This window comes from Festucalex cinctus, chromosome 9 (assembly GCF_051991245.1).
Source record: "Festucalex cinctus isolate MCC-2025b chromosome 9, RoL_Fcin_1.0, whole genome shotgun sequence".
Classification (NCBI taxonomy): Eukaryota; Metazoa; Chordata; class Actinopteri; order Syngnathiformes; family Syngnathidae; genus Festucalex; species Festucalex cinctus.
Window position 1 is genome coordinate 17,763,020 of NC_135419.1, and position 20,146 is coordinate 17,783,165.

A 20,146-nucleotide genomic window follows, 5' to 3' on the forward strand; every position below is an offset into this window, starting at 1 on the left:
AACGAGAAACAAAAACCACTACAAGCCGGAGACCAGGGACTAGAACACAACACGGGTGTGGCAGGAGGAGACAAGCAAACGTAGCAGGTATAGCAAGGGAATGTTCCGGCACAGAACCAAAGGAGGGGCTGGTTAAATAGGTTGTTGGCTCATCAGGCTGATGAGCCTCAGGTGTGGGGGCAGGCCTCTGCCTGCGAGGTTGGCGCCGCCTCCTGCCACACTCTGGAACTGCTAGAGAGACAACAGAACCATCACAGATCAGCTTGGAAAGTCGTTAGCTGGTTTGGCTCCGGTAAAAAAGTTGGTGTGAGATTTGAACGTGTGACGTCATATAAGTGTGATTGACGTGGTTCAACATTACACGTTCAAACACTTGTACAGTAGTTTGGGTATACTTGATGTGTAAATCAGACCTGAGGAGTTAAAAGGTTGCTGGTTTGACTCCCGATTGGCGGATTCAAGGTATATTGCAGTTTTGGAGCTGTCAGTGTAAAGTCACAGAATCCCGGCGAGCTGTCAGTGAGTTTACCCCTTCTTGAAAAAGTTGTCAGTTGAAGGATAACACTGGGGAACAAAACACGTTTTGTTATATTTTTATGCTGATTAAAACTAAAAGTGTTGTTTTTTTCTATCAGTTTCAGTTGTTTCTCCACAGCATAAGCAAAATTCTACCATTTCACTGTAGAAAGATTGTAGTAAGAAGAGCTGATTTTACGATTGGACTCATCTACGGCTATTTGGCAGCTATTTTGTGCAATGACAATTTTTGAGACAGAGCAGTTATAAGGTGTGTGCATCTCCCAATAGGTCAGTACTATCAATATTTGCAAACAGAAAAGAGTAAATTTGGAATTAAAAGGATTTTGTGCTGGGGTTTCTCTTAACCTTGTAACCATGGGCATATCGTTGTAAATTCTATTTGCTTTGTTTTTTGTTTTCAAAGCTTCTATCTATTCCATCTTAGTGTTTTACTAACATACTTATTCCACATTTTTTTAAGAACATGAGGCTCCCAGAGAAAAAACTGAGATCAGTTTTGAATTTTGCACCCAAAGATTAGTCAAAAACAGTTGTCAGACCTAACTCAAAAAAAAAAAAAAAAAAAGTGTTCCCAAGTGTTGTAATCATGCAAAACGTGCCTACAAAGAGTGGCTGCTTGAGGAGGCAGTCAGTGGACACACATTGATTTGTTATTCATGGATTCACCTATTTGTGATGGTGATTTTTTTTTTCGGGGCGAGGTTGACCTTTAATCATGGAAACTATCCATCCATCCATCCATTTTCTGAACCGCTTGCTCCTCACAAGGGTCGCGGAGGGTGCTGGAGCCTATCTAAGCTGGCTATGTGCAGCAGGCGGGGTACACCCTGAACTGGTTGCCAGCCAATCGCAGGGCACACAGAGACGAACAACCATCCACGCTCACAAGCACACCTAGGAACAATTCAGAGCACCCAATTAACCTGCCATGCATGTCTTTGGAATGTGGGAGGAGACCGGAGTACCCGGAGAAGACCCACGCGGGCACGGGCAGAACATGCAAACTCCACCCAGAAAGGCCGGAGGCGGGACTCAGTCCAGGGAGGTGGACGTGCTAACCAGTCATCCATCGTGCCGCCCTCATGTAAACTACTGTTTGAAAGAAAAACCCGTTCACTGTTTTGTTTTTGTTTTTTGTTTTTTTTTTTATGGGAGAGCATCAATTATTCAGATTGTCACTTTTTAACTTTAATTTTACGAATTGCAGGGGTCCACAGTCCTTTCAATATGATATCACATTTCCGTCACGCTGGAGTTCTTCATGTTGTTCATTTATAAGTGCCGCCTATCACTCTCCACCAAAAGTCAAGGAAATATTTATGAAACACTATCTTGAAATTAATTTTGCAACCATCTAACCGGCTTGTTTACATTTTGACTTAATAATGATGAGCAGACAAGAATCTGCACTTTTTTTTCCGAGAAGCAACTACTTTTACTGTTATACTACATTTTTATTTTATTTAGAAACCCAAACATTAAAAACGAGAACATTTTAGAGCCTTAATTGCATTACCATGAAACCACAATATTTTAATTCAGACGCCATCAGAATCTGATACCAAGCCGTGCCTATTCATCAAAGAGATGTAAAGGGACGCTATTGAACTTCCATTTACTTCCTCTCATTGAGAATTTACCCCCACCCCCCTCCACCCCGTGAGACTGCCGTTCACAAGGAAAAAGTACAACTGCTTCCTTAACCTTTTAATGAGGTGAAGCACTCATTGAATCCAAACATTATCGGAGTCGATTACGCGACTGTTTTTACTGTACTGGGACTCTTAATCTCTGTAAATGGCCAATTAGCTTGTGTTTCTAAACCAACAGTGGGTTTCTTTCCAAACTTTGTCCAATTTAAGGAGGCTGTGCTGCTTGAATTTCACTAAAAACGGCAAAATTTTGCCTGGCAGTGACGTCATAATACACAAAAAAAGCATGACCACTGAATAGAAAACTATTTTGAGTGTTTCTGTACACACACACTCCCAGAAACTCAAGTTGTGTTATTATTGGCTCGGTGGCTCCTCCTCATTATCCTTCATTATGGTTTTTAACTCTGTTGGTTTTCACTCTATTCGAAGCACAGTTCAAGTGTTCCCATAATGCGACAAGCAGCGCGGCGACGTGAGCGAATGTGTGATTGTTTGAGCGTGTGTGTCATACGAGGAAATGGAAGCCTTTCTCAGCCAAGAACAACGAACGCTCTGGGCTCGGATCCTTCCTAACTCGTCAGCGTTGTGGAGGCCCGTACGGCCCACCATGTGTTTTTGGTTGCGACCATGTGTTTGTAAGCATGCTTGGGTTGGATTTGTAGGCGATACGTCTGTGCTAGTTAGCAAGTGCTAGTTTTATTTGTGTCCGGCGATTGGTGAAGACGTCCTTGTCGTCACAAAAGTCCTTGGTGGTAGCCCATATATGTGTTGGGCTGTCTTATCTGCTTGTGTTCATCTGCGATAAGATAATAAGACTTTATTGATCCCACTGTGTGGGATTAACTTGTTGCAGCAGCGTGGAGGAGAAGCACAAAAGCGCAAGACAAAATCAGAGGGAATGACAATACAAATTAGTGGCCTCTAACTCTAACTCAACAAACAAGAAATCACTCTACATTGTTCATATTCTGGATTATCCCCAAGTAGAACAGCCAGAGAAACAAAACAGGGCTTTACGGTAACTTACAAAACAAGAAACATAAATGCTAAATAAAAACTAAATACAAATTGTCATGGGCAAAGCCTCAAACGTTCCTTATAAGTACTGAAACGATCACCCTTGAAAAGTGAAAATCAATGTGTTGTAAATTTGCCACATTGCAGAGACGATTGTTGTTAATGCCAAATTAGAACGATAAAAACAATTTTCAAATATACAAGAAATGCCGTTCTTGCCACGTCCAACTGGTGTGGGCGTGTCCATTGAATGTTGCTACTTCATCTAGCATCCTCCCTATGCGTAAACATGTTTGAGCCATGAAAATGTCAGCTTAAAGACTCCCATACCAGGATTATATCCTACGAGGACAACGAGGCACTCTAAAGCAGCCACACCAGTACGAAGGCCCTGCCCACACACTGGCTGTCATGTTAGACTTTTTTTGTTTGTTTGTTTTTTGTTTTAGCCACGTCTTGCTCTTCTGACTTCCTCCATGACGTGCGAGCACTTGTGTCCAACAACGAGGCGCTCTAACACGGCCACATCAAGCGGAGAAGATGCATTTTTGGGCTTATTCTATGTCGCGGATAACCACGCATGCAAACGAAGGCAGGAGAAGTCACTCATGTCAGATATCAAAGTGTAAATGGCCTCGTTTTAGCCACGCCCACAAAAAACGTTTTAAGAACCAATATCCTCAGTCTTTGTACGCTTTGAGTCCAGCCATCCATTTTCTTAACCGCTTACTCCTCACAAGGGTCGCAGGGGTGCTGGAGCCTATCCCAGCTGGCTACGGGCAGAAGCGCGGTACACCCAGGACTGGTTGCCAGACAATCGCAGACGTTTTCAGTAATTATCTTTAAAAAAAAACAACTTACTTTACAGGGCTTAGTAAGTAAAAATTCCAAATACCCGCACAGTGAATGCATTATGTACAGTATATGAATAAAATACTTTTTTTTTTTTTTTTTTTGTAATATAAGTAGAGCTTTTCTAAATATAATATCCACATGTTGGAAGACACAGATAAGTTTAGCAGCCACACGGTCAATTCTAATCTTTTAAATGGAATATCCCTTTCTTTTTCTTTCAGCGCCTTTGGCCTATCTAAAATAAGATAATCCTTTATTTATAGTTCATCCTTTTTTAAAGAGCCGGACTTAAAGTATGGCCGTAAGAATTGTCAAGATAATAACAGCTCAAGTAGTCCTAAGAAAGCACTAATGTTGCACATTTATCGACGTGCTAAGTATGCACAATTAGCCTCAAACACCGTCGTCCTACCAGAGTGGATCAAGTCTGTTTGAGCAATGCACCAAACTCACACATTGCATGTAAAAAAAAAAAAAAAAAAAAAAATGCATTGGTGGCTTAAAATAGTCGTCCTACAGTCAATTAAAAATGAATGAAGGAGGACTGTTTCTCATCTGGGCTGGCTTTTGATTCCGCTATCTCCCTCTGGCTCTACGACCGACCTATCCCCCCCCCCCCAATCCGTCTTTCAGGTGGCGAGGATAACGGCTGCCTTCCTGCATCTGGCTGCCCCGATGTCTGCACATGCTCAGACAGCGTGGTGCGATGCAGCAACAGAGGGCTGCACTCGCTGCCCAAGGGCATTCCCAAGGACGCCACCGAACTGTGAGTCTGCCAAATGCGCCACACACCAAACACAAAATATTAATAACAAGCACTTGGGGCAAAGATACACGCAACGGAAGGCGATGTAATGAATTCACATCATATTTGTGAGGCATTATAAAATGTTAAGTCCTTTTTTTTTTTTTTTTTTTTTTTTTTTTTTTTTTTTTTTTTTTTTTTTACATGGGCATTTGTTGCTAGGCAGAGTTCATAGGGGTGTTTTGGCATTAGCCCAAGATGTAAATAATTTATCAAAGAAAAAAAATGAAAATGAAAATCCTCGCTATCGGCCATATAAATTATTACTTATTTTGTTTGTTTGTTTGTTTGTTTGTTTGTTTTATATAACCTAAGCCATGTAATACAGCTCCTTTGTAAAAATGTGAACAAAATATCTCATGATTGATGGGACATAATGATTTCCTAGGAATGTTGTTGAAGTGATCATTTCAAAATGTACATCCCTTGCAGAGATGTACAGAAAAAAGTGAGAATATTAACATAATCAATGATCACATTGCTTATTTACACAAAGGCCACAACTTTATCAATAGCAACATAATTAAATGAGTAAATTTGCATGTCTGAAAATACCTATCATTCTACAATCACACAGAAATTTATTTAAACACATTTTCCATCAAACATTAAAAAAAAAAAAGTTTTGCGATAGGTGAACCAAGGTTCATCTCATGAAGTGGTAACCCCCCCCCCACTGATTAAAAAGATTCCAGATTATTTACATGGCAGATAAAATATGTTTGTCATCAGGAAGGCAATTATTTCCACTTTAAATGTAATTGAGAGCGCTTTTGTATGCGGAAAATAATGCTTAGCAGACATGGATGACGCGCGACCGGCATCGTGCGAAGAAGACTGATTGCTTTTGAAATGTTTTTGCATCGATGTCAATTGCGTGGATTGCACGTTTTTCCGGGGATGTTCGCGAGGAAGCGGAACGGGAAACCCCCGAGCAGCGTTTACAGAAAGCTGCACGGCCAAACCAGAAACTGGCCACGTTTTGAAATTGCTTTCTAAACATTCACTATTTGCAATGTTGCAATGCCAAAGACAGACGGATGTGGAGAGGCCATGGTCACTTTTTAAAACGATTTGATGAATGCTACAAATTCTATTTGTTTTGTCCTTGCTAACTTACTTGCATTTTATTTGTGTTTTTCATTTTTAATTAAAAGAGTCGCCGCAATAGTGCCGTAAAACAGCAATAATGTTGGAAGCTCGGCAAAATGGTACAGAAGAGATTTATTTTTTAAATAGAGAGAAAATCCCTCATACTAAAGGTGAACACCGACATGCCCGCGCACATTGTCGCCGCTCCCTCTAGCTCTAGAATGACTCCCGCTCCTCGGGGTCAATAACAGTGATTAGGTATTGATCAGGCCCAAGAAGACACTCCATCATAGTGTCCACTCGACCTACTTTTGACCCGAGAGAACGAGAGCCGGACCAGCGTGTCATAAAGCATGTGCGGGTACGTGCCTGCTTGGTGCTGATCCTGCGTTCTAGTGCACTTTTTTTTTTTGTAGCATTGATGCACTTCTAAACATTCAAAACATGAATTAATTCTCATTGTATCTTGTTTTGTTTGCATTACATCCTTGGGATGTGTGTCATTCTGTCTTTCTTTTTTATTGGACTTGCACAAACTTGAAAAAATAATCAGCAGTTTGATTATCAAAAAAAGTCTCGAAGCTCTTAAATGATTAAATCTCACTCGCAGTTGAAGTGTGCTCTAAAACTAACATTGAACAAAGCGAATTACCCACCTTGTGTATTTAAATCTACCAAACAATGTTGCCTTAAGAATGGCCCGCTAGCTTAATGCTAACATATAGAGAGTGCTGACTTGCTAACAGTCAATGAATCACTTATAGTAGTGGTGGTGGAAGAATTTCATTCTTGGTTTGTGTTTGCCTGACTGAAATATACTGCCTCCCAATTGTCAAAGTGGGGACAGCGCTATAGGTTCATCACTGTCCGGCTTAAACAAAATGGCAGTGCTAATGATACTAAGCTAGCATTAGCATCATAAACAAGCTGATGTTAGCCACACATGCTTCACTGTTAGCCTGAGTTATTGGCACTGGAGTTTTCGGACAAAACTAAATATATTGTTTTGTTTGTTTATTTATTTATTTATGTATTTATTTATTTATTGATTGATTGATTGATTTATTTTATGTATGCTACAATTATGTCCAAATGGTTGAAAACAATATATCTAACAGGGCCTCTTCCTTGCAGCTATCTGGAGGGCAATATGCTGACTTCTGTGCCCAAGGAGCTGGCGGCCCTGAAGCATCTGTCACTGGTGTACGTACACGTCACTGCTCGCCCCCGTCGGCTAAATCCTCGCATGCTGGACAAAGCGCGTGTGTGCGTCCTGTGTGTGTATTAATAAGCACGTATGTTTGCCTCTGCAGAGACCTGAGCAACAACAGCATCAGCACAGTGGCACCGTACACCTTCAGCAACATGACTCAATTGTCTACGCTGTAAGTTCAAAGACTTCTTAGTGAAATTATGTGTCACTCCATCATACTTCCTTGACACCAATTGCTACATTCCTATTAGCTGCTATTCTTACTTTTGATTTCCAAATTCTTTTATGCTTTGTACGCGTCCGGAAAATGTCAACTATGCACTTTCAGCTCCTTCCAAGCACCGAAATGTGTCCTATTTTGTGCAGTCACGCTCGTTGACGCCAGGGAGTCATCCAGTGCAAACAACTGCATCAGTTAGCCCCCAGAAAAGCATCAACCCAACAGACTGTGATTTAAGTGCGCGGCTCAAGGGTGTCTTTACTGCACTGCAGGGGAAGAAGAGATCGCCCGGCGCTTCCTTTCCGTTCTCACAAGAATTAAGTTGACAATTCTGCCAAACGTGACGTGCCGCGATGTGTCGGACGTGGACGCCAATGCGCCGGTGCACATAAAGCAAACTTCTGCAGTGACGCATATGAATAAAATGGCAACACAAGTACAAAACATGGCGGACATGCGCCATTGAAAGGTTGTATTTTAGCCCCAAAGTGGTTTATGTTGGGACGTTCGGCTTTCAGGCTTGCCATTTCAGATAAAAATTCATTTTCCAGAAAAGCTTTTCAGAGTAACTGAAATTAAGCCAAGTTTCTACAAATGATGAGGTTGCGTTAAAAACCGCAGGAGCTGGTACACCAAACTAAAAACGAAAAAAGGCCCACTACACCAGATTCACCAGTCGATGTGAAATTAGATGGTCAATAAAATGTTTCAAGCACCCATGAAAATAATTGAGTCGGAAGTCAGCCATTTTGGTATGAAGCAGCCATTTTGGGAGAATTTTGAGAAAGATTATTTATTTTCCCTTGGTTTTTTTACATATTTTATTTTCTACTTTATCCATGATGTGGTCCCTTTTTATCCATAGCTTGAGGAAAACATACAGTGAATTTTTATCAGCCTTTTTATAAGTATTTTTTTTGGGTGGGGGTGGTTGCTGATTTATTATTATTATTATTTTTATTTTAGTTTTTTTTCCTTTATTTTTAGATATTTTGTTTTTCATTTTATCCATAATTTTGTCCCTTTTGTCCCTAGCTTGTAGAAAATTGTTTAACCTTTTTTATTTTTTGTTTTGTTTTTGTAAAAAAAATAACAATATTTTTACCTATATTAATTTTTAAAAAATATTTTGTTTTCCACTCTATCCAGCATTTGTTATCTTTTTATCCATAGCTTGAGGAAAACGTACAGTGAATTTTTAACAGCCTTTTTATGATTTCTTTTTTTTTCTTGTTGGGGGTGGGTGGTTGCTTATATCTTTTTTTTATTATTATTATTATTATTTGTCCTTTATTTGTTTGTTTTTTTTGTTTTTTTTAGATGTTTTGTTTTTCATTTCATCCAGGAGTTCCCTTTTTATCCCTAACTTGTGGAAAATTGATCAGCTTTTTTAGTTTTTGTATTGTTTTTGTAATATATATATATATATATATATATATATATACCCTCAATGTTCCACTAATAAAGTCAGGTCTGTTTTTTTTAAACATTGTATGAATGTGCATTTAACTAACACCTGTGACTTTTTTGTGTGTTCTCATCAACAGCATCCTCAGTTACAACCAGATCCGCTGCATCCCGGTCCACGCCTTCCACGGTCTCAAGTCGCTCCGCCTGCTGTGAGTCACAAGCTCGGCCCTGGCGTGTCGCAGTGCCTCGCCGCCTTGCCGCTTCGCAGCTAAATCAAAATTTAATCATCCCCCTTGGCGCCGTGCCACGTGCAAAGTATGTCGCAGCCGCCCGCTCGTTTGTTGCGCCGGGCTACTCCGAAGAGATAAAAAGTGATGAGCTCTCATCATCTGCATGATGCGCCCGCTCGATTCGTGATACGTCCCTCCGTCATCCCTCCATCCATCCATCCTTCCTTCCTTCCTTCCTTCTGTCCTCTCCTGCCTTCTCGCCGCCCACCCAGTGTTGGGCTTGATGAATGGACCTTCAGTGTGCGTTTCTCTCGCTCATCCATCAGCTTGTCCACCCTCTGTCTCGCGACCCAAATGCACAGCGCGCCTTCCTTTTGCCGTCTTACCGCCATGGTTGCCTCTGTGCTGCTCATTGGCAGCTAATTTTGCATTAATTGTTACATTTTGCAGGTTAACGAGTGAGTTAGTGAGCGCTGTTTTGTGGCAGTGAAAGATTGGTGAAGAATTGATCCAACAAAGAGGCTTCAAGTTGTTTAAAATACCATTCCCAGTTGAAGTATGACTCGCAAACTCAATATAAAACAAAGAAAAGTACCAGTTGTGTAGCTTAAAGATAACGTAAGAGCACAGTCATGTATTATTTATCCACTAATCAACTAACGCCCAAAAATTTTACTGAGGCACTTGCAGTAGTAGTAGTAGTAGGTAGAAGTCATCTAATCTGCATGACTTTAATATACTGCCCCCCGGTGGCTAAGGTAGGCACACCAGAAGGCGCATACCATGTAAACGCTATTGATATGCTAACAGTTAGCATAGCTTTTTTAGAAGCAACATATGTTTATGTGTATAAACAATACATACATCAACATGTAATTATTTATCAATACTGTATTTTCTATTTAGTTATTACTCTGTTTTTCTAAAGAGCAATATCTTGAAGTGTGATTATAGTTGTTTCGAAAAATCTTGTTTTGGTCGAGGCAAAGCTGGAATGGACCGAAAGATGATTTGAGGTGCAATTGTTCCGAGTTTATTGAATTGAAGGCACCACTGCAATACAAGAATCTCACTGAATCCCTTCCAAACGTCACTGCAGTCACTAAAACTGTTTTTGTGTCAGGCGTAATTAATATTAAAGACTTCATTACATCGAAATGTGCCAATAATTTCTTTCCGATCTTTTCAATTCTGATTGTTTCATCAACAGTTACATCTCAAATGCTCATTTTTTTTTTTTAAAGCCACACACCCCCTTTTCATCATCCCGACAGCCCTCTCCGTTTCACTAACTTCACATTTTTCACTCTTTTTTTTATTTTATTTTATTTTTTTTATTCCCCTCTCCTCCTTTGTGACTTATAAAAATTAACTTCATGTGTCCCCGCTACAATTATTTTGCCCATCTTCAGGCAGTTTGGGGCCATAAAAGTGCAATTATTACACCAGACCGACATTACACTTTTAATCGCTCTGCCCCTGGAGCCTGTTTTGGGGAATAAACAATGCACAGGTGTCATGGCTGAGGTAAAGCTACCGTATGCGTCCCGGGCGACTGCAGTCATTCCAGCCTTCATTTAAAGGCTGACATTTTGGTACAAATTACACAACACACCAGGTGTCTTAATCTGAAAATTTTCAGTTAAATGACAAAAGGGAAAAGATCTACAAGTCATCCACATTTAATACATTTGATGAAATTACTCTTAACTGTCCAATGTCAAAGTGTCTTGTATTTTCACGCGTGGTGGCAGCACTTCATTGGCAAGATTTCCAAATGGCACTTGTCAGTTTGTGTGCAGATCTGTGCACATTCACATTCTAATACTGTTTGTGCCGGTTGATGACACAGCTAGCCAATGCTAATCTGTACTGACACTGCAGCTCTGCTTACCTTTTGGATTTGTACTTTTATGTGGTCCAATGGCCAACAGCTGCCCAGATGCTTGCACTCAATGGCCACACCCCTTAATGACACATCCAACACATGAGTACTACATTAGTGTTTTTGAGACTTTCAGCTTGATTTTACTTCAAAACTCTTTTTTTTTTTTTTTTTTTTTTTTACGTTATCTTGTAAAGACATATTACATCAAAATAAAAGCAAGCTCTTTGTACAGGTCTGTATTTTCTGTTGGAATTGTATTATATAGTATACTTTTTTTTTTTTATGTGGCTCCAAGCTCACCTGGCGGACGTTCACAGATTGTCTTCCTTTTTCATCCTCCCTTCCTGTCCTCCTTTCATTTCAGTTGATGTTGCCTTGGGGACTGCCCCCGCTTAGCAACCTGTTGCCAAGCAGTCGTCAGCGTCACTCCCTTATTACCCGCAGCACCCCTCCGGACTGGCCCAGTTGTAGGAAGAACTATTAGTAACTGACACAAAAACATGCACCAGTCAAGTGTTTGGCCGACAGATGCGCTGTATACGCTCATGTGGATGTACTCGTAATTGCACACAGATATACATCTTGCCACATTTCTTTAAGTAAATACTTGTACTCAAGGGGCCAAATTACATTTTAGTGAAAAGTAAGTTAATTTTAACTAGGTAAACATTACTTACTAAAATTAATTTAAAAAAAAAAAAAAAAGAAAAAGAAATTCAATGTGTATGTTACACAAAATGGACAAAATGGATTACATTATTTTTATAAACAAAAGATAAAACCTTTTATAGTGAATTCTGATATTTGTTTCTAAATACATCTTGCATTTTAAGATAAATTCTGACAATAACTACTGCCCGAAGCCAGCTGGGATAGGCTCCAGCACCCCCGTGACCCTAGTGAGGAAAAAACAGTTAAGAAAATGGATTGATGGATGGAATTCTGAAAATATGCAAACTGTGGAGACGTAGCGTTAAACTCCAACACTTCAGTTTTCCTTCTTTTTTTTAGGGGTGTGGTGAGTTGAGTCCTGACCAAAATGGGGGCTCAGTAACCCATTTGGGCCCTGACATGAGCTAAAAAAAAAAACATTAAATTTCCTACACAATTGTGAGGTGCAATTATGCTAGCAAGCGTGCTATGCCAACACCCTGAAAACGCTTCTTCCTTTCAGCTAGTCCGCCAATGTGGCCAAAGTTAAGAGTGCCTCGTTGTCCACCTTGAGTGAGAGCACGGAAGGGTAGAAGCGCGAAGAGAGTGTAAAAAAAAAAAAAAAAAAAAAAAAAAAGTGTCAAAATCTGCTTGACAGTCAGTATGTGGACGGACTTTTAGAGTGCCTCGTTGTCACAGCGTTGAAAAGCCCTTTGCTGATCGGAGGCTTAAGATGGATATGTATTTACGGCACATATGTAGTTACGTTTGCGATTGGCTGGCAACAGTTCAGGGTGTACCCCGCCTACTGCCCATAGCCAGCTGGGATAGGCTCCAGCACCCCCGCGACCCTTGTGAGGAGCAAGCGGTGCAGAAAATGGATGGATGGATGGATGTAGTTACGTGTAGCATCTAAATTTCCAGCGCATTCATTGGACACGACCACAACACAACATTCGAAAGAGAAAGTCGTAATTTTTCACGATTTTGACACATTTGAGTACTTCATTAGTTTTTTGTATTTTTTGTATTTTTTTTTTTTATTATTTACATTTTCGTCATTTCACTTCACATAGATGAGATATTTAAATACAAGTAACCTAAAAAAGTAATACAAGTAACCTATTTGAGGGAAGAGGAGTCTTGATAATGTAAACACTCGGCGGGTCAGTGAAATTGATTTATTTACGTACTATTTTAGTACTTTTAATTACATCGAGTTTTACCTCGCGTATGAAATGTGCTATATAAAGAAAGCTGTCTTGCCTTACCTATAAAAGGACATTGACACCCACACACGCACATGATGTCCACACAAAGTCGTTTACTCCATTCCAGCAGCAGCGCCGGCTTCATTTCTGTGAACACGAGCTTTCTGTTGACTTTCTTTTTATCTATAAATATTTTAGTCATGTTCCATTATAGACGCGCGTGGTGGTCTTGTGCCGCAGATAATTTGAATAATTTATCGTGCTGAACAAGGCCGTCTGGCAGTCAGTGTGATTTACCTCACATGACGGCGGTGAAAAGCACGAAATTTTCAGATCATCTTAATCTACAGGTAGATTCATATTATTCGTCTTTGGGCGAATACCGAAGCTCTTCGCTTCTCCCTTACGGTTTCGTTCGGAGCTGCAGAAATGGTGAAATTGTAACATTTGTTTTCTCTTTTGTCAGGACTCTCCACGGAAACGACCTCTCAACGATCCCAGATGGCGCCTTCAACCATCTCACCGCGTTGTCCCACCTGTGAGTACATCACCGAACGTGTCGGCAATGCCGACACATAATTAAGAAGGCTGTTCATTTTTTGCGAAACGTGCGCAGGGCTCTCGGTGCCAACCCCTTGTACTGCAACTGCGACCTGCGCTGGCTCTCCCAGTGGGTGAAGGCCGGCTTTAAAGAGCCTGGTAGGGGAAAAAAAAGTCACATGAGGGTAAATTTCTGTTGATGTGGAATATATATGTTGTTAAGCAACCGAGCGGCTGTTGACAGGAATCGCTCGCTGCACCGGACCGCCTGACATGGCTGACAGGCTGCTGCTGACTACACCGCTCAACAAATTCCAGTGTAAAGGTAAACAAAACCTGTTTATTATTATTGTTTGTGGAGTTCCCAAAAGGAGTAGACTGAATTAAGCAGAAAAAAATGTTTTTTTTAATTTTTTTCTATTGTTTTTCTAACCAAAACCACAAATTTCTGACCAAAAAGCCGAGAAAACGATCTAAATGAGTTAATGGCAGTCATTTTACATCACAAAAGAATCTGACAATTATGTGCGGTGTAAAATTATTTTAGTTAAAATAAAACTAACGAAAAAACTAAAACTAAAATTCAAAAAACAATTCCGTTAACGAAATAAAATAAAAACGAAAATGCTTTTTAAAGAAAAAAAGTAACTGAAACTACATTTTACGTTTACAAAACTGACTAAAAACTATAATTATAGCCAAAATGTCCTTTGTTTTAGTCTTTGGTAATTAATTTAATGCATGAGCCTTTGGGCAAAATGTGATTTTAAGTGGATTTATTTTGATATTAACCAGAAAAAGGACGTTTGAAAGTGTGTCACACAGAAGTGACGTCATCTAGCAGCAGCCAATAGAAAATGTCGCTCTCATGGTGTTTTTTTAAATATTGCGCACAAGTAATACACATAAAAAATAAATAAATAAATGAATTTAAAAAAAATAAAATAAAACTAATACTGAAACTAACTAAAACTAAACCAGAACGAAATGTTTATTAAATAACTAAAACTAATGAAAACTAACAGAATCATCCTGAAAATGAATTAAAATTAATTTAAAAAACAATAATAAAAAAATAAAAAATAAAAACTAACTAAAATGAAAACTTCTCAACCTATAATAACCATGGTGTGAGGTATGCTTCTAAATTAAGGATCAATATCCACACCAACACACCCGCGCGAAACTGGCCTATATTGTTCATTTTTTACCAACTCTGCGTCATCGTCTTCGTCTGTTTTCTGGATTAGGTCCGGTGGATATTGGCCTTGTGTCAAAGTGCGCCCCCTGCCTGGCGGAACCCTGCCAAAATAACGGCACGTGTGTGTCCGACCCATCTGGATCCTACCAGTGCACCTGTCCGTTTGGATTTAAGGTGAGATGCAACGCACGCAATACTTTAGCAAAACTGCAAATAAACTTTCCTTGGTTCATTTATTTTTTATCATGTCATTGTTTTATCGTGATGAAAGTGATTTGAATGACAAGACTGAAAGTAACAGGACTGTTTTTTTGCAATGAATTATTGGCTGGCAACCAGTTCAAGGTGTCCAAAGCCAGCTGAGATAGGCTCCACCACCCCCCGCGACCCTTGTGAGGAATAAGTGGTCAAGAAAATGGATGGATGGATGGATGGATGGATGGATGGATGGAAAATACATGAAATAAAGTCATATGCTAATAATAGCAAGTTGATACTTAAAGATGAAGTCCGGAGTTTTGACCGTTTCCGTTTGTAAACAATTCAAAATGGACCCCTCCCATGGCTCAACCCACACGAGCTAACGTTCACGCCCCCTGCCTCTGACCGCACTCAGCATTTGCTGAGAGGGTTAATAACTCAAAACAACATTAGCCTTTTAGCTTAGCTTCAGCTTCACTGCTAGGTGTGAATATAAGGAGTCGGACATAAGAACAGTTCGACCCTCATTCTATATTGCCGAGTTAACCTTGTCAAAGTGACTTAGCCTAGCATGTCGCTAAATTAGCAAGCTAACATTTTATTTTCCGTTTGTCACTTACCTGTTCAAGCAGGCCAACTCTGCGTCACTCTTCAGCCCAAGCCGCTCCTAATGGCTCGGAAGCGAGTAAATGCAATCCCAAGATTTACTCTTGTTTTCGACCGTGCATGGATTGTCAATGCTGCTTATCGGTAACACATTGACCGATAGTCATGTCTAAGTCCGTGCGTGCTGGCTCCAGGTGGAGGTGTGAAATCGTCACTTGCCTTCGGTGCCGGTTGGCGTGGGTTCACTTCTCCGCCTGGGAGACCATGTAGCTTACGTGATGTAAGCGTGCGTGAGTGAGTGAGTGAGTGAGTGAGTGAGTGAGTGAGTGAGTGAGTGAGTGAGTGAGGTCGCGGCGGGAGTGACGTTAGCCAACAAATTTGCCCTTCGAAGGACACAGCCTTCTGAATTTGAACACAATTTGAACCCAAGCCCCTCACTCCGTCCCATTATGATCAAATATAAAGAAAAATAGATGAGGTAACTTAATTTTAGTCATCTCCTGCAGAGTATCTGGATGATGCAACTTCCTGTGGACCATGTGACTTCCACTAATGATGCAATTTGAATTTAGCTCCTCCCCAACATGCAAAGATGTTTCTCATTCCACATGCGACATCCTTGACACCGATTACTACTTTACTCTTAGCAAGGGCTTTTGCGCGCTGCAAAAAAAAAAAAAAAAAAAAAAAACACAAGTATGTGAGCTTGAAGAAATGTTCCACAGAAAAAAAATGTATGAACGAATAAATGAATAAATCAACAGTTGAATTTGCAACTAGCGACCCGCAAATAAGCGAGAGTTGACTTTATATTGGTTGTGCGAGCGAATTCCCGCTTGAATATCAAACTGCAGCACCACAGAATATGACTTTAATGTGAAAATGGCGGTATCAGGTGAATCGTGTAATTCACAGAAATTGGCTGTAGGTGCAGCCAAGGCCCGGATCCTCGACGGATAAGCGCGCCGCATAAGCCCCGTGGCATTAGCGGCATTATCCGGCTTAGCTCCGTCCGTGCATGCATAATGAATGGAGCTGTTCATCAGCCAAGACATGATAACTGCGGCGGAGCTTCTGACCGACCCAAAGACAAAAAGGGGTCGGGCTTTTTCCCCCGACCGACTCTTGTAACTGCAAAGATGTGCAAATCGGATCCTGACGAGGGGAAATCCACATTGGACCAGTGTGTCTTTGTGGAAATGTCTTTCAACTCATGTATAATTAAAGCTGCACGAGGGTCTGTGAGGCATAGTTTACAGGTCCAAAATATAATTTGCAATTTTAAAGAGTGCATATTTGCATATCATTAGCTTAATATAGCATAGCTGCCCAAGTCAGATTTGAACACTTTTGGAATATAAGAACACAATTTTCAGCAAGCACTTCAGTATTTTTTGAGCTGGTTACAGTTAAAAAAACAACAAAAAAAACAAGACACTTCTGCGTCAAATTAATTAAACTAATAAATCGATTATTCCTCAGCTTTGGTCCAATTAAAAGTTTTGATTGTGACATATTGTCACATAAACCTGACATCCCTACATGAATATAATTGGGGTGGTTTGAGCATTATTAAGCAATTCAGTCTTTACATTTATATATATATATATATATATATATATATATATATATATATATATATATATATATATATATTTAATCTTTTCTTCCCTCTGTGAATATTACAGCTTTAGCTTGGTAAAAAAATACGTCTTTGGTCAGGTAAGATTTGAAGTTTCTTTTATAATCCCTGCAAAAAAAACAAAAACAAAAAACAAGGTACATCCTTGCAATGAAAGGCGATTGATACCTATGCATTCAATATGAATCATCGGTTCGATTTGATTATATCAGTTTGAGAGGGTATGATCTAATGAAAAATGCGACTTTATTGTTGTAATGTGGCATTTTTCTCTGTTTATCGTAAAAACGTATTTTTTCTGGATACGTTCTTCTGATTGGAGCTCATTTGGCCAAATTTCCTAAGAGGAGTTTGTCAAATTGTTTCAGGCATGGCTCCTTGAGAGCTTTTTTTGGTTGTTGTTTTTTGTTTTTAATGTGTCCTGCTATGATCGAATTGTCCACCTAATTTCGAGTTGTTGGCTTGGGATAATTTTAACATCTTTCCAGGTGACATGACATAATGAGTTTCAGGGGGTCATGTTGTGGACCCCTAATATATATACTGTACACCTACACAAGGATACATGCATGTAAGAAAAATTATGGACTGAATTTTCACGTGCCAACTTTGAGGCCCGTAAAAAGTCGATTGATTTGTCAAAAGAAAGACGTTCCATTATCCACATAATTACACTTTCACAGATCTTTGTATATGAATGCAGCACTTTTAACTACACTGCGCTTTTAAGAGGAGGACAAAGGCCCTTGTCAAAGTCAGAGACTGGAAAATGGTATGTTTGGGTGCACATGAGTGTTCCTAGGGTATGCACTCTCACAATGTTAATTCAAACTTTGTCAGAAAAAAAAGAAGAGAAATCCATCCATCTGAGAAAAGAATAGGAAATAATGACGAGAGAATGGAAGATGAGGCCGTGATGTTAGATATCATTCAAGTGGCCTGCTGAAGAAAGAAAAAAAAATCAACTCTCAACCACTCGTAACACATTTGCTTGATTATATCCACTTTTATTTGTTTGTCTCTCCCAGGGTCAGGACTGCGAAGCGGCCATTAATGCCTGCGTTAGCTTCCCCTGCCTGAATGGAGGGACGTGTCACCTTCAGCCAGGCCTTGAAGACCACTTCAGGTACCAAGTTGATCCGCAGACATTTCTTTGTATGCGTTAATGTACTGTCATATCATATAGCAATGTCCATAAACCTTGCAAAATGCCCTCTGATTGGTTCTTTCTATTTGACCTTTATTTAACCAGGTAAAGATCTAATTCTCATTTACATGACCTGAACATTGGCATATTTACAGCTTGTATAATGCATAAACAGTTGTTTCAAGAATTTTTAATCATATCAGTTCAGTTAAAATGTTATTTCTCAAATGCAGCCCTGCTTATTAAATCAAATAAGCTAAAGTTAAAAGGGGACGTCAACCTTAAGCATTTCTTGACAATAATATGTTATATGTGAGCTCACTACATTCTGATTATGACATTTGTGGCATAAGAGTTATGAAATAAAATCCAGCCGTTTTTAATCCATCTCAAGGGGTCGGCCATTTTGCCACTTGCCGTCAACTAAAGATGACATCACAGTTGCTCAGGGCTAGGGCAACGACCAATCACAGCTCGCCTATTTTGTGAAGCTGAGCTGTGATTGGTTATCTGAGACCTGGGCAAATGTGATGTCGTTCTCAATCGACAAGTGGCAAAATGGCCGTCTTCTGAGATTGCTAAAAAGCTGCTTCATTTTGCTGCTTAACTCATATTTCACTAATGCAATATTAACCAGAATACCATATTTAGACTAGTGGGGCAGAATAAAACATACTATTGTGAAAAAACATCTTGGGGGATTGACTTCCCTTTTAAGAAGAGGGAAATTTATCTTAAGTTATGAGTAAGAAAAAATTGTCAAGTACAGTGTTTCCTTGTTTATCGCGGGTGTTACATTCCAAAAAACCATTTTTTTTAAATTCCCGTTAATTATATATATTTTTCCGTTTGTTTTTTTCCTTTTCGTGTGATTTATACTTTATTATATTTATTTATTATTTATTATATTTATAAATGCTTTTTCATTCATCATGTTCTTTTTTCATTTACCGGTACATTCATTTTTTTCTATTAAAAGTAGGTTGTTATTTATTTATTTATTTAAATTTACTTATTACAGTACAGTATATATATTTTTCATTTATTATGTTTTTTTGTTTTGGTAAGATTTTTACTTTATTATAAATGTTTTTTCATTCATCATTTATGATGTTTGTTTGTTTTTCATTTACAGTCTTTTTTTTTTTCCATAAGAAATGTTTGTTTTAATTTACTTTTTATTTTCTATCTTTGGAATGCAGTGTCGTGGAGCGATGGGACAGACACTGTTGGAGAGATACAGCCGTGCAAAGGCCAAAAAAATTAATAAACCAAAAAGCTCGTTTAAAAAAATAAAAATAAAAAATTCACACTAAAAAATCTGCGAAACAGTGAGGCCACAAAAGATGAGGGAATAAATGAGGGAACACTGTAAACCAAAACCAGTTCTTAATCAATAAGCATGAAATACATTGGAAGTAAGGTACACGTCATGCCATCATTTACTGGTAAACTCATAAAAAGGATTCACAATAAATGGAAAATAATCCATACTTCCAAAAATAATATTCTGATACATTTGGCCTCTTTTAACAGTGCATTATTCAAGACGCCAACTTTGACCTTGTGTTTATTGTCTGTGAGTGGAAGGTGGGCGGGGCTGAAGCAACAGATGATAAAAGCTTCGATTGAGCCGCTCTCTGACCTCAAACGTGTCAAAAACAAAACCGACTTCTGACAGCCGTCATCATCAGTCAGCCCGCCTTGAACGTTTTGACGTAACGCCGCCTTTCCAATCGGTTATTTATCACTTGCTGCTGACGTCACCGCCTTTATTCTCTTTTTTTTTTGCCGGTAAATCCGTCGAAGGTAACGTGAGCGCAACAGCAGCCCGCCCTGGCTTGTATCAACGACCAAACAAAAGGCTTCAACTGGCAGCAAGCATCGCCGGTCACTAACTTGGAGAATGGAAACGTAAAAAGTTTTTTTTAAAGATCGCGTGTAAATCAAATGTGGGGATAACGTTCTTATGGCCGCGGCAGTTTTGGCATTTTTAGCGGATGTGTAACACAATCCAGCGGT

The 20,146-nt window shown here is 39.5% G+C and overlaps 1 protein-coding gene across 2 annotated transcripts in view; it reads left to right on the plus strand.

Moving 5' to 3' along the window:
* slit3 (slit homolog 3 (Drosophila)) overlaps nt 1–20,146 on the plus strand; it is a 275,614-nt gene that overhangs the window by 221,276 nt on the left and 34,192 nt on the right. For both annotated transcript variants that reach the window (XM_077532803.1, XM_077532804.1), the window contains 9 exons: nt 4,701–4,833; nt 7,099–7,167; nt 7,278–7,349; nt 8,945–9,016; nt 13,254–13,325; nt 13,404–13,486; nt 13,572–13,652; nt 14,578–14,702; nt 18,006–18,103. In XM_077532803.1, the coding sequence (XP_077388929.1) occupies nt 4,701–4,833; nt 7,099–7,167; nt 7,278–7,349; nt 8,945–9,016; nt 13,254–13,325; nt 13,404–13,486; nt 13,572–13,652; nt 14,578–14,702; nt 18,006–18,103 (805 nt within the window). The remainder of the gene's footprint in view (nt 1–4,700; nt 4,834–7,098; nt 7,168–7,277; nt 7,350–8,944; nt 9,017–13,253; nt 13,326–13,403; nt 13,487–13,571; nt 13,653–14,577; nt 14,703–18,005; nt 18,104–20,146) is intronic.